The sequence below is a fragment of the Sarcophilus harrisii genome, chromosome 6 (assembly GCF_902635505.1).
Source record: "Sarcophilus harrisii chromosome 6, mSarHar1.11, whole genome shotgun sequence".
Taxonomy (NCBI): domain Eukaryota; kingdom Metazoa; phylum Chordata; class Mammalia; order Dasyuromorphia; family Dasyuridae; genus Sarcophilus; species Sarcophilus harrisii.
Genome location: NC_045431.1, coordinates 207,887,122 through 207,901,235, shown reverse-complemented (window position 1 = coordinate 207,901,235; position 14,114 = coordinate 207,887,122). Strand labels below are relative to the sequence as shown.

Sequence of the window (14,114 nt, the reverse complement as noted above, 5' to 3'; positions counted from 1 at the left end):
TTTAAGACCATCACTTTACTCTCAACCAACCATAGCATGCTACTTAACCTAAGAGTTTAATCAAACACAAATGTAGATGATTTGTTTTCTCCACAGCTTTGTAAGACCTCACGAGATAAGAAAAGCTATATTCCTTGAATTCAGATTTATTCCACATGATGCCCAAAGCCAGGATCCTGCCACGGTGCTAGGATGGCTGCAGAAGACATATAACAGAAAACAGGGTATATAACTCATGTCCCAGCTTCATTTTTGACTTTCTAATCCCTGCCCAGGCTCTCAGCACTTCTGTAATATGCACCAGGTGTCTCTTCTGCTGTTTATGAGAGTCCTGTGATATAACTGGCACATTGGATCAATTTATTTTTGTCCAATTATTTACATGCCTTGAGTTTTTCAAATGAGCTTAGCTGACTTTGAAGTACTTCATCCATCTGTGAACTTTCGAAAGACAATTTTCAATGCTTGGTGAATGGGGAAAAATTAATTACAATAACTTTAAAAGTACAAAGTGGGAATATTTTTTTATTTTTTAGATGTGGAAAATTCACAAGAAAGGAAAGTACTACTTGTATCCAATTTTGTTAGGGACTCATTTGTGATTTGTTGAAGTTTTCTTTCAAACATAGGATTACTTAAGTTTTTTATTTCCTCTCCTGTTAATCTGGACAATTTATATTTTTGTGCACATGCATCCATTTCATTCAGATTGCCAGTTTTAATGGCATATAGTTGGGCAAAACAACTCCCAAAATTGTTTTAATTTCATCTTCTTTGGTTCTGTACTTGAGCCTGAAATGTTTCTGGGATTGTTGGGGGGCAAAGGAGGGCTGGTTAAGGAAAAGACAATGTTAGTAGCAACAACAAAAAACACAGTAAGAATAACATAAAGCATCAAGGTGATATAGTTTACAATTAGTCACTAAACTAGGTATTTCTACCTAGGGGGAATGGGAAAGGGCAGAAGGCGATAGGAGCAGGGAAAGGGATCAAACTAACCTCCTTCCATTTCATTTCATCCTGCAAGCTGACAACTATCTTAACATGCCTGCCTCCTTCTTTCCGAGCCGAGCATTCACCAGTGTCATCCAGCAACATGTCTGCGAATGGAAAACACCAACAGCCTCTTTTAGCCACACACGGACAGCGGAAGCCACGAGGGCGGCAGCAGAATAAATCAGATGGTCCAAGGGAGGAGATGGGACACGGACTATGAGAGGTCCAGGGAGAGGACCATGAAATCAAAAGGCGCTTGGTTGAGCAGAGAAAGGCTAAACCAAAAACAGTCACAATGGCCTCATATGGGAAAAAAAAATGCAGGAAATAAATGAAAAAGCACAAGCTTTTGTATGTGGAACAGGAAAAATACAGATCAATGAGATTGATCTTTCCACCAGCCTGGAATTCATTTTTAAAGCGGGAACATCATACAAAGCTGTGAGCCCATGATATGTCATCATTCTTCATTCACGGCATTCATCTCACAGGTCAGCCTTTTAAAATGGATCAGAACACAATTCAGCACCGGGCAGAAGCTAAGCTCGTAGCTAGGAGAGTTTGGGGCAAAAATTAAAGGCAAGCATGATGACATTCTGGAGGCCGGGCTCATGTTGGTAGCCAACACACACTGATGTTCACGCACTCACATACACCCCACGCCTTTCGCCTTTTATTTCATTCTGATCTTTTTAGCTCAGGGCTCCCTGAGGCAACGGGGCTGGCTGCAGGCCCCGTCTTGCCAGCTGGCCCTATGGCACACTCACCCAGACTGGTTGACTCAGTGAGGTTAAGGCTGTGTTGAGAGAGGCCCAGAGACTGCCTCGGGGAAGAGGAGATGGACACCTGGGATGGAGCCCGGCTGCAGCTGCCACCGTGATTCTCAGACTTGAGCCTGTCATTCTCTGCTTTTAGCTTCTCGATTTCACTCTGCAAAGAACCAGAGGGAGAGATTCCTACTGGATACGGCTCACCTGTGCATCTGCAGGCAAGGATTAAGAAAACCACCACAGGCTGCTCCCCCTCCTTCTACAAACAGGAACAGTCCCAGCTGCCTCTGCACCATGAGCGGTCACCCCCCTTCATGAAATTCTTGGAAAAGCCCAAGAGGGACGCGTGGAATGCTCTCTACACATTTTAGAGATTTGAGAGCCTTTTCCATCAGCTTGCTTCAATAGATCAAAGTTCTGAAGTATCTTGGTATGGAAGTTTTTGTTTACATGTAATTGAAAAAAATAAAAATAAAAAAATTTGCTGACTAATTATTTAAATTTTACCTTTTCCACTCCATGGAATATTACTCAATTATATAATATCTAAGATAATCTTTCAGGAACATGAAAGATCCTTATAATTGAAACAGGAACATGAAACATCCTTATAATTTAGTAAATGATCTTTGAGAGTAGTCCCAGTGGCTCCAGAATTCATTCCCCAGCATCAATCTGATGACCCTCTCTGAATTTGTCCTACACAACATCTCATTCCCATACATGAAGCATTAATTTTAGGATCATTTTCCTTCTCAAGGAAGGAGAGAATTTGGAATAAAAAAATTAAAAACAAATGTTAAGAGGTTTTATTTATACGTAATTGAAAAAAATAAAATGAAAACAATATAAAATTAAAAAATAATTTTACTGACTCTTTGCCTTCTCCTTTTTCCATCCCCATGGAGTAATTACTTGATTATATGATAAGTAAGATAGTCTTTCAGAAGCACACCCACTAATGGTTGTCCAGTTAGGTAGATAGAAATAGGCAAAGGAAGGAAGGACTCTGTGTAATACCCCCAGCCCAGTCTCCTGGGCCATCAATCTTGAAAGCCATTGCAGATTCGATTGCACACACTGTCTTCTACCTCTCCGTACCTGCATTCTGTTCATGGCCTCTCGAAGCTGGTCCAGTTGGTGGGCTGAGCTGAGAGCTTCTAGGCGGATATCAGTGAGCTTCATCTCCTTGTCTCTCAGCTCATTGCGTAACTGCATCACTGTCTCTGCCTCGCTATCTGTACATTCGGAAATGCTAGGAGAGACCGAGAATGATTAATGGGACCACTTGCAAAGGTAACTTTGAGCTAGCCGATTTATCTCAATGGGTTTGCAACTGGAACCAACAGTAAATGAGGAAAATAATGGATGATGCATGAAATGTACTTTACAAAACTTCAAACACTATGTCAGTGTCAGTAATTATCATCTCCATCTTAATCATCTCTATGTGCTATAGTTTAACTATTTGGACCATCTTTCAATTATTCTCTGAAGGGAGAGATAAGAAAAGTGGACTAATAATAAACCAATAACAAATTAAGGGAGCATTGAAGGTTTGCAAAATACTTTGCACATATCATCTCATTTATCTTCACAACCCTATAAAGGAAGTGCTATAGAAACGAGCATCACTATTTACAGATGGGAAACCCGAGGCCATAGAAAATAAGTGTATTGTTCAAGATTAGGCAACTACTAAGTGTCTGGAATGGGAAGTGAACCTGGACTGTTTTCCTGGCTCCAAGCCTGGGACACGATTGACTTTACCACATGATCTCCCCCCCATGTGCTGCAAAGGGATTGGCTCGGACTTGTAATAGGTAACCGTTAATACTTTTAAACCCCAGAGAGCAAACATTCTTGAAATTTTCCATATTTGAGGACTTCAACAAACGGAATGTGCTGCTTAGCACCCCTGAGTAACACTCCAACAGCCCATATAAAGTGAGAAACAGCAACACCAAGGAACAGTCTCCTTGGAATTTGATGATCTCAGTGTACAGTATACAGTGGGCCCCTCTAGTGACTCAATGTGGCACAGAAATCTGAACTCCAATCAAAGAGAGGTTTTCTATTTGTTTTAAAGAGCATATAGTTATGAATAAATAGTATGAGGGCAGTTTCTATTTTCCAAAATTAAAAGAAAAATTGAATAAAAGCAGAGAGCAAAGTGCAATTCTATTTATGTTCAAGTCCCCTTGTTTCTCATTTCCTGAGATGTTAAAAAAACAATTTCCAAGGTGTACCGTCTCATCTCATTCCCACCCTCCAGTCTGAAACAATTTTATGGAAGAAACTTCCTTTCAGGAGAGTTGCAGCCCAGTGACTCTAACTGTGGTCTGTAAAGTGAGACGTAGAAATAAAATCTATAAACTTTGAGACATTTAACTGGGGAAGTTTGCCCTTTAAAACTTCTATAAGTGAATGGGGATTAATTCCATTAGTCACAACTTTGATAAACAAGGAAATTGAAATTGCTCATCTATTCTTCTTTTAATGTAGTGTGACCCTTTTTGGTGCCTGCTTGCCTCTAGAATAAAATATAAACTCTTCTGTTTGGCATTTAAAGTTCTTCACTATTTGGTCCCTGACCTTTCCAACTTTAATTATGTTTTCATTCCCTTTTCTGTTCTCTATAGTCAAATCAAAGTGGTTACCTTGACTCTTCACCCATCATTGTCCCTCTTATCTCAAGAATAGTCTCCTGCCTCACCTCTACTTTTTAGAATTGCTCGTTTTTTTTAAGCTTCAGCTTAGGTTCTTATAAGAGGGGTAAGTCACACCCCCCAAAGCTTTTCCTTCAACCCTAACTAATGCGATGAACAAGGTACTCTACTCTGAAATGCTTTTTAAGGGGAAAAGGAAGGGGAAAGGAAAAGATAATTTTTATATAGAACCTATTGTGTGCCAGATTCAAGTGATAAGTATTTTGTTTAGTTTTTTTTTAGAAATATTTCATTTGTTCCTCACAATAACTCTGGAAGATAGGTGCTATTATTATTTTTTTACAGTTAAGGAAATTGAATCAATTTTAGTGACTTTCCCTGGATCACATGTCTAGTAAGTATCTGAAATCCTATTTTAATTCAGATCTTCCTAATTTCAAGCACATAGATCTAACCACTAGGGAGCTTTGCCTTTTTCAGTTGAGAATGACTGAGTTATTGAATCATTGATCAAAACTTTAATCAATTTGGGGAGAATGAGGATATTCAGCCACTTGGGGATAATCAGTTTATGATATGCAGAAAATGTTTTGGGATCAGTGGGAAGATTTATTCACACCTTTGAGTCTATTTTAAAGAAAGGTTCTGAAGAGAAAGATAGTCAAGTTTTAGGAATATCTTGAGAAGCAGATGCTTTATGCCTATTCTAGAAGGCAGTAAGGATATGGGGAAGAAAGTGATCCTAGGTGTAAGATCATATTCCCATCCCCAAAACTTTTTAAATTTTGAAAAAGGTCAGAGGATTTAAACCTCCCCTGGGAGTTGGTGCAGCAGTGGCCCAATCACCAAATGACACATTAAGAAAAGTAAATTTTAGGAAATGTGACATTTGCAGGGCAGAGAGAAGTATCGTTATGGACTCTACAATGGTACCAAATTTCGAGCCTAGTGATTCATGAAGGTGGAAAAGAATTTTCATCTAACCAGGAGCTGTGAGGTGGTTATCTCCTCTAAGCTGGAGCTCACTTTCCCCTGGACTCTGTATATACTGGGGCGAGAATGTTCTCGGACTTTCAGGGAAATGTTTTTGTACCAGTTGGTCTCACTATACCCCATTAGTAAATATCTCTTTCTAAAAGATACTAATCTGATTGTCTATCAATGGGGAACACACTGGATGGGGGCTCATGAGTCATATTATTTGAAAACATATGACTTCTTAGAACCCTTGATCCTTAGAGCTCAGAGAGGAGCAGTAGTCACCCATTTTCTGTGAATCTGACCTGTCAATGATCATGAGAGTCTATTATCATTTTCATGATATTTTTTACCTATCAACTAGGGATAGCTAAAAAAACTGTTGTCTATGATTACAAGAGAATACTACTGTTATAAGAAATGATGAGCAGGATGATTTCTGAAAAACCTGGAAAGATTTATACAAACCGATGCAAAGTGAACAGAGCCAGAACAGTGTATACAGTAAAAGCAGTATTATACAATGTTCAACTGGGAATAACAATGATATTAAGATAATTCCAAAGGAGTTCTGATGAAAAATGCTGTCTACATCCAGAGAAAGAATTTTTGGTAGTCTGAAATGCAGAGCAAAGTGTATTATTTTTCACTTTTTAAATATTTTTTTCTTTTGGTTATATCTTCTTTTAACAACATGTGTGATATGGAAATATGTTTTATATTATTATACATGTATAATCTATATCAAATTGTTTCCTGTCTTAGGGTAGAGGGAGATGAGAGGAGAGAGGAAATTTGAAAGTCAAAATTTAAAAAAAAATGAATGCTAAAATTGTCTTTACATGCAATTGGGGAATAAATGAAATATGATTTAAATATGAAAAAATAAAGATAACTAAGTAGTTTAAAAAAAGAGTAGCATTATGACAAAACTGGGTATTTAGAACATGGGCCACTCACAGAGGAAGAGGGAGAGGGAGAGAAAACTGTCTTATTTGTGGGATAAGTAGTTTATTAGTACAAATGGAACCTATGGCATTTAAGAGATAGTGGGTACCACATATTACCTGCTACATGAACCCTTTTCTAATCCCTCTAGCCCCTGGCAAGTAGTCTGCTTCCCAAAATTACTTCATATTCATTTTGTATATTTTCTGTATGTGCTTATTTATCTATATATTGATTCCTCAATGGAAGCATATATTGATTTTCTCCAAGTCAAGGATTACTTCGTGTTTGTCTTTGTATCACGAAATCAGAGAATACAGCAAGTGCTTAATAAAGGTTTTTTGACTGATTATCTGTTCTCCCATCAATAGATATGCCTACAGACGGACTCCTGACATGGCAGCAGAATATAGGATCATAAAAAATGGTGAACTTTTTTGTTGTTGTTTGCTTGCTTTTTTCCTCATTTTTCCTCCTTTTTTTGCCTGCTTTTTCATGTGCAGCATGATAAATGTGGTAATATATATATGGAAGAATTTTACGTGTTTGACATATATTGGATTGCTTGGCTGGAGAGGGACGGGGGGAAGGAGGGGAAGAAATTTGGAACACAAGATCTTGTAAGGGTGAGTGTTAAAAACTATATTTGCATGTATTTTGAAAATAAAAAAGTGGTGAAGATTTCAGTTGCTAAAAAAAATTAGCTTTGTGAGTTTTAATGATCACAGGAGTGGAGGGGAACCTGAAGCAGCAAGCTTTGCTGTTTCTTGGAGTGAAGACAGAAGAAACTTGAGTTCAGCAAAGTTACAAAGCTGAAGTTGATTATCTATGAGAGAGACGTTAAGCATGTGGCTGCTACAAAAATAATCCAGCAAGTTGGCTTTCAAAGTACTGTATACTGGGTTTGTGGCCAAGAAAAACCTGACCTGCATAACTAGTGGAGGGTGGTGGAATTTTTAATTGCCAAAGGAAAAGCATTTATAAAATTGTCAAAAGAGATATGATGATATTTGGGAGGAAGGCAGAAAGAGAAGAAAAAGTTAACTGTAGAACTGCCACATTCTGTTATTTTCTCAACTCTGAATCTAAACGTAATAATACTTATGCAATCTAAACTTTTGAGGAAATTTCTTTGTAAGACTTAAGGCATAATATAATGGTGAGATGATGATCCATAAGAGTCTTGATCTAAAAAAGTTGGAAGAGACTTCAGAGACCATTTATATATTTGAATCTCCTCATTTTTGTGGATAAAGGAACTGGGGTTCAAGAGGATTGCTAGAGGTCATCTAGGTAGAGAGCATTAGAAGCACAATTTTGACACAAATTTTCCTGACTTAAGAGTTATCGCTCTTCCAAGGGGTAGAGTATATCAAAGTCAAAACTATGGAATACTAGGTATTTATCTAATATTTATTGAATTGAATAAAAACAAAAAAATCCACGGTGACAAAGCTAGATATTTATAATTAAGGTAAACTTTTTCCCCCTCACAAAGCCACATACGATTTTCAAACTATGGTTTGAACACCAAGGTTCAACTATAGTCAAACTTATTTAGTTTGGGATGCTTGCAGGGAAATATTGTACAAACGGTTTCCTTTTGGGGGATAATCACTTTCCTGACTTAATTAGAACTATTTAGCATTTAAAGCTCATCACAATCATGGCCCCTTTCTACTTTTCTCATTTTCTTACACCTCAATTCTATTTATAAATGCTAGTGATATCAGCCCCCTGTTCTTCAAACAAGTCAATGCTTTCCCAACTCCCCATCTTCTCACTGGCTGGCCTCTAAGCCTAGAATGCTCTCCCTCCTCACCTCTGAGTACTGACTTCTCCAGCTTCCTTCAAAATGCAGCTCCAATCCCACCTTCTGCAGGAGGTCTTGCCTGTTGCCTACAGCTGCTAATGCTTCCCCCTTTCAGGTCACTTTTGTCTGTTCTCTATATACCTTGCATATATCTCATTATCTGCATGTTATGGAATTCCCCCATTAGAATGCAGAAGGCAGGAAACCACCCCGTCCCCTCTGCCACTCCTGTTTTTGGGTCCTCAGGACTCAGCATAATGCCTGGACTAGAGTGAGCACTTAATAAATGCTGGCTGACTGGCTGACTGAATCCAATATATAAGCACTCCCTTGTGATACTCTAGCCAAGGGTTTTAACCTTTTCTGTGCCATGGATTCCTTTGGTGGTCTGATAAAGCCAAAGGAACCCTTCTCAGAATAAATTTATGAAACAAAATGCATATGATTGAAAAGAGGCTAATTATATTGAGATGTGCAATGGATAGAGTGCTTAACCTGCAACGAGGAAGACTCCTCTTCCTGAGTTCAAATCTACTCTCAGACATTTCCTAGATGGATGATTCTGGGCAAGTCAATTGTAAAATGAACTGGAGAAAGAAATGGCAAACCAATCCCGTAGCTTTGCCAAGAAAACCCCAAATGGGGTCACGAAGAGACAGACATGACTGAAAACAACCACAAAATATTGAAATATAGCTATTAAATATTAAAAACAAAAATTCACAAACTCTAGTTTTAGACTCCTCACTCTATCTGTGACAATTAGATCATCAAAGCTCCAGTATATTGTTGAATAAGCTTGTTTTAGTTCTTATTCTAATTGATTTGCTTTGCCATCAAAGTCATAACCAATAAGGCATTTATTTAATTGCTCTCTAATTCAGTGCAATTTTTTTTTACATTTAGTCAATACAAAATTCCAATCAACATCACCAGGGAATATGTACAACTCAATGTTTAACACATAAAAGCACTATACTGGCAGCGCTTGGATAAATGATGGACAAAAACCTGGAAGAGAGAGACAAAATATCTCTCCTCACCTGCAAACATCTGAAATCAAATCACATCAACAAACACTTATGAAGTTCCTACAGTGCCAGGCACTGTGCTAAGTTCTAGAGGAAGAATGGGGGAAGTCAAGTTATCCTGACCAACCCCATGAAGAGGCTGATTCACTAACACAAAGGACTATAGGAAAGATTTCCAATGTATGGTTTAAGAAAAAAAGTTTGCCATCAATTTTAGCCAAGTTTTAAGGCTTCTTAAATCATAGTTTCTTTCCCTAACTAGTGTCACTTTATTCATTCCAGCCCGTTTTCTAATGTTATGTTTTGAAGTTATGGCTGATGACTGCCTCTCAAGGGTGGGGATTCACTTCTACCTTCCCACAGTTGGCATTCCTTCCTTGCCAAGAAAGTGGGTGTTTTCCTGTCACAGCCCTTGATTTCCTTTCTTTGGTTTCATCCCTGAACTCTCTTGAATTTCTTTATTTTTCACATTCTTACAAACCTTTCAGTGTTAGAAATGAGCATTTGCTACGCACCCAGCCTTTGGAAAATTAGACCAAAGACAAACATCTCCAGATTCTATGGACACTGTGGAATGTCAGAAAAGGGCTTTGCCAACCTCGCCCAATCCCAATGGGGAAAGTGGTTTTTGAAAAAGAATTTTTTCTTATAGTCTCTAGCTGCTCTCTGTATGTATCGTGATCCCAGCTAGACAGTGTGCTGCTCTGGGTGGAGTCCTGTTATCTAATTTTTTCCCCCTCTAAGATTCTCAATACAGAATCCTAAATACAATACCAATTAACTAAATTTCTGCTAAATGAATGTGTGACTAGTGACAACTTGTCAGCTTTATATTAGGGGCGGATTTACAAACTTCAGCCTGTTAATTGGAAGCATCTGAATGCTTTCAGTGTATTATCCTATCAACGAAGTTATTATTTCCCCATTTTCTAGACACTCAGATCAACTAATCAACAAGTATTCATTCCCTCTCTTCCTCCAGAGCTTAGCACTATACCTGGTACATAATAGAAACTTAGTAAATATTTGTTGATGTGACTTGACTTTAGATGTTTGCTAAGAATCTAAGTGCAGGGCTTTAACCAGGTGTCATGTCAAGTAAGAAAGTAAAAAATATATATATTTCTACTTTTAAGGAACCTAGAATTCAAGTAGGGAAATAAAATAGCTGTATCTAAAATGAAAACAACATGAGACATTATATAGTGATAAGATCAAAAGTAGATGCCTATGGTTTGGGGAATGCTTAAATATATTATGATACCTAATGTACCACACTGAGTGGATCTTTGGGATCTAAGAATGACAAAAATGATGGATACTGAGAAGCATGGAAAGGTTTGTATAAATAGATGCAAAATAAAGGAAAAATAACCAGGAAAACAATTTACAAATGACTTCAAAAATAAAAAGGGGAAAAACAACAACAACCAAAAAAAACACAATGGTGAATTATAATGAACAAACTTGGCTCTAAAGAAGTAACATGAGAAGACACTTCTCTTTGTTTTGTTGCAAAGGTGAAAGATTTATGGTGTGTAAGAATTATACATTGTGATTTTTTTTTTGATATATTGACTGGTTTTCCTGAATTTTTCCTCATTTTAATTCTTTGTGATAATTTCTCTGTGGTAGAGGAGAGGAGAATACATTGGGAAATGTAGATGGTTTAAAAACAAAAAGATAATAATAATTTTTTAAAGTCAGAAGACAGCAAATTTAGAATTGTAGGAGACAACAGAGATTATTTACTCTAATCCCCTTCTTTTAGATGAAAATGAGTTTCCCCCAAAAGGAAGTGACTTTCTGATTCTCATAGGCACAAAACTGTAAAGTCAGATCCAAATCCAACCTTCTTCCCACTATCCCATTCTACTGATCGTTTTATGAGAATAAACAGTGTGTCATACTTCCAAAACAAAATTCTCTATTTAGTCTAAATTGTCCATTATCTTGAACCTCCACTTTGCACAAGCCATTGAAACATTTTCTTACTATAAAAATTGCCACTAAAAACTACAAAAAAGGAAAAAGGAATTATAAAATGTCACTTTAGCCCATTCTTCCTCCAAACTCCCTTCCCTATTTCTTTAACAGTGTTTATTTTTTCAGTCACCCAGATTCATTTCCTACTCTTCCTTTCCCCTTACCCCTTTAATTTCTTTTTTTGTTGTTGTTTTTTTATCCCTTTCTTATGAATTCTTGTCAATTCTACCTTTACGTCTACAACTTTTTTTCATTCTCACAACCATCACTTTGCTTCAAGTCCTCATCAACTTTCACCTGAATTGTTAGAGTAGCTTCCTACATATCTCTGTTTCCCAGTCTTTTTCTTCTTTGATCCAATATATACGTAGCTACCAAAATAATCTCCCTATGAAACATGTCCTATGATGTCATTCCCTTGTTCAAACATCTTTATTGGCTTCCTACTGACTTCAGATTCAATTACAATGCTCCTACAACCTCTATTATTTACAGCCCATTGAAATGTGGCCCCAGACTATCTTTCTAGGCAAATGTTATATCATCCTTTCATGTAGTCTGCATTCTAACCTAAGGAGCCAGCAGCTGTTCTACCAATTTGTCACTCTCTTTCTTGCTTTCTTTGTCTTCATGTGGGTTGTTCCCCTTGATTTTTCAATGGATTTCTTTCTTAACTTTCTTGAAATCCTTAGCTTCCTTATGACTTAGTCTAGATGCCATCTCCTTTGGAATACCCCTCTTCTTCCACGCTCTCTTTCCTCAAATATTATTCTGTTAATTTATTTGGTTTTGCATGGTATTATTCAGGAAAATGTAAGATGGGGATTATTTTTCTTCCTTGTGTTTCTATCCCCAATGCTAGGAACAGTGCCTTTTATGTAGTAGGTACTTAATGAATGTTTGTTGTATTAGAACTGGATTTTGGAAGGGAGGGTTTCAAAGTTCATTAGCCTGATTTGAATGCTTTTTAAAACCCCGTTTTCTAATACCTTGGTAAGTCACTATTATTCTAAATAGTGATGTCAAGAAAAAATTTAAAAAGCAGTTCAAGTTCCCTTTAAAAATGAGTAATCTCACTGAACAAGACCTCCAGGCCATATGCGTAAGCAATATTTAATAATCAGAGTTCTAATCCTAATATTACTTTACTTTCAGTTTATGCTTTGTACTTTTTGTTTTTGTGGCTTAACTAAAAACTTTTATAGATGCCTTTGTTTTTTTACAACAGTCATTTCTGTGCTTCTTCTCTGTCCTTGTTTATCCCTTGTAAAAAAAAAACCTAGCTAAGCAAACAGAACAATGAGTTCTTTGTGTTTTTCTGAATTATCATATTTGATCCTTATATAACTCAATGATTTGTCAGGGCAAGAAGCTGGGATTTGAACTCAAGTCTGGATTTTCAGTCTACTGTCACTAACGCAATGTATTAGGGCAAAAAAGAACTTTCAAACATCACCTTCCAGTGAACTGGTATTCCCTGGAAAGATTTTAAAGATTCAGTGGTAAAAACAGTACAGCATATAATAATAACAATATTCATAGTTGCCATTGTCCCAAGGAAACAAGGATAACTTCATGCCCTTTCTTCCAAAAGATTTAAACATTATAGACTGAACTTACAGAGAGTTTGAATGAGAATTCCTCAGCAGTGGTGTTGAGCCCGTGGAACCATTATGTGGCAACTTTGGTGAGGAAGGCAAAGAAGAATCTGTCATCTCCTCAATGTCTGAATGGGAGGAAGCTGACTTGGGAGACTTCTTCTTCCCAAAAGCTTGCTTGAAGGAACTGCGTAACTGAAAGGATAAAGTGGTAAGCATAGAAGGAATCCTAAGAAATGTCCATCTATAATTTGCTAGGGCAGATAGACAGACATGCAGACTTTTGAAGGCAAGTGGCAACCAAATGGCTCACTCTTTCCAAGGAGAAAGGTCACCAAAGACTTTTTCTTTTTAATAGGGCATTCGGGGAGAGGCAGGAATCAAAAACTATTAAAAGGACGCAACCTGGGGAGAGCATTCCAAGTCTACTCTTTTGTTGGTATCTACAGGTAGAAACAGCAAGACGGGATGTGGCTCAGCAGATAGATGGATGTTTGGATGATGAGGTTACAACAGCAACAAAGCGATATGCTTAGACACGGTGACGGATGCCAATGAGGTTAGTCATATGGATGGATGGGTTAGCTTGGTATTTGATGTTTTAAAGTTTGTCTTGCTTACCTCATTGACCTGCCAGAGGAAGCGCAAGCAAAAATTGGGAAGGGGAAGGAAAAAAGACAATTTTTAACAGATAAAGCCAGTGAATGGGGAAAGCTTTGGACTTTTCAGAAATAACATGACCAATAAACACCACACAAAGAGCAGCTAAATCTAACTGACATGGCCAAAATATAAGCATTTGAGAATACCAGAGGCCCTCTCCATTAGAGAAGAGAAGGAATAGAACTTTTGGCCTCCATATGGTCCAAATTCTTTCAAATTCTCCCTGACTGATGGAAAGTTTCTCATCTTTTGCACAATTATTCAAATAACAGAATTTTGCTACTCTTTTATATCCTTCATTTTTTTTCCCTTCATCACTATTATGTCTACTCAAAAACACTAAATTACTTCCTTTCTAGAGTGATTAATGTTCTCATCTTTAAATTATTCTGTTGTGTATGTTTTTTTTTGAGTCACTATCTTTTTCTAAAATCATTTCCTTTAAAAAGAATTTAACATAGCCACAGTGGGTGTTCAAAATATTTGTATGGTTGAATCCAAATTCTAAGACAGAAAAATGGCTCCCAGACTACAAAGACTTTGATCCCTCATTCTCCATCACCCAGAGGCTACAGAATTAGATTAAGGTTCCCCAGGTCTAATAGTTTTCTTTCTTTCTGCTCCCTACTTTGTGGTCATTTTATGGTTTTCTGGAAGCTCTG

General features: G+C 37.3%; 1 protein-coding gene across 11 annotated transcripts in view; it reads right to left on the bottom strand.

Moving 5' to 3' along the window:
• The window catches only part of NAV2 (neuron navigator 2), a 438,256-nt gene that overhangs the window by 27,684 nt on the left and 396,458 nt on the right, over positions 1-14,114 (bottom strand). For 6 of the 11 annotated variants that reach the window (XM_031943258.1, XM_031943260.1, XM_031943264.1 and 3 more), the window contains 5 exons: positions 13,411-13,419; positions 12,812-12,984; positions 2,868-3,021; positions 1,764-1,926; positions 1,000-1,100 (listed from right to left, as the gene is read on the bottom strand). In XM_031943258.1, the coding sequence (XP_031799118.1) occupies positions 1,000-1,100; positions 1,764-1,926; positions 2,868-3,021; positions 12,812-12,984; positions 13,411-13,419 (600 nt within the window). The remainder of the gene's footprint in view (positions 1-999; positions 1,101-1,763; positions 1,927-2,867; positions 3,022-12,811; positions 12,985-13,410; positions 13,420-14,114) is intronic. The other 5 variants (XM_031943259.1, XM_031943262.1, XM_031943263.1 and 2 more) reach the window with 2 other exon arrangements.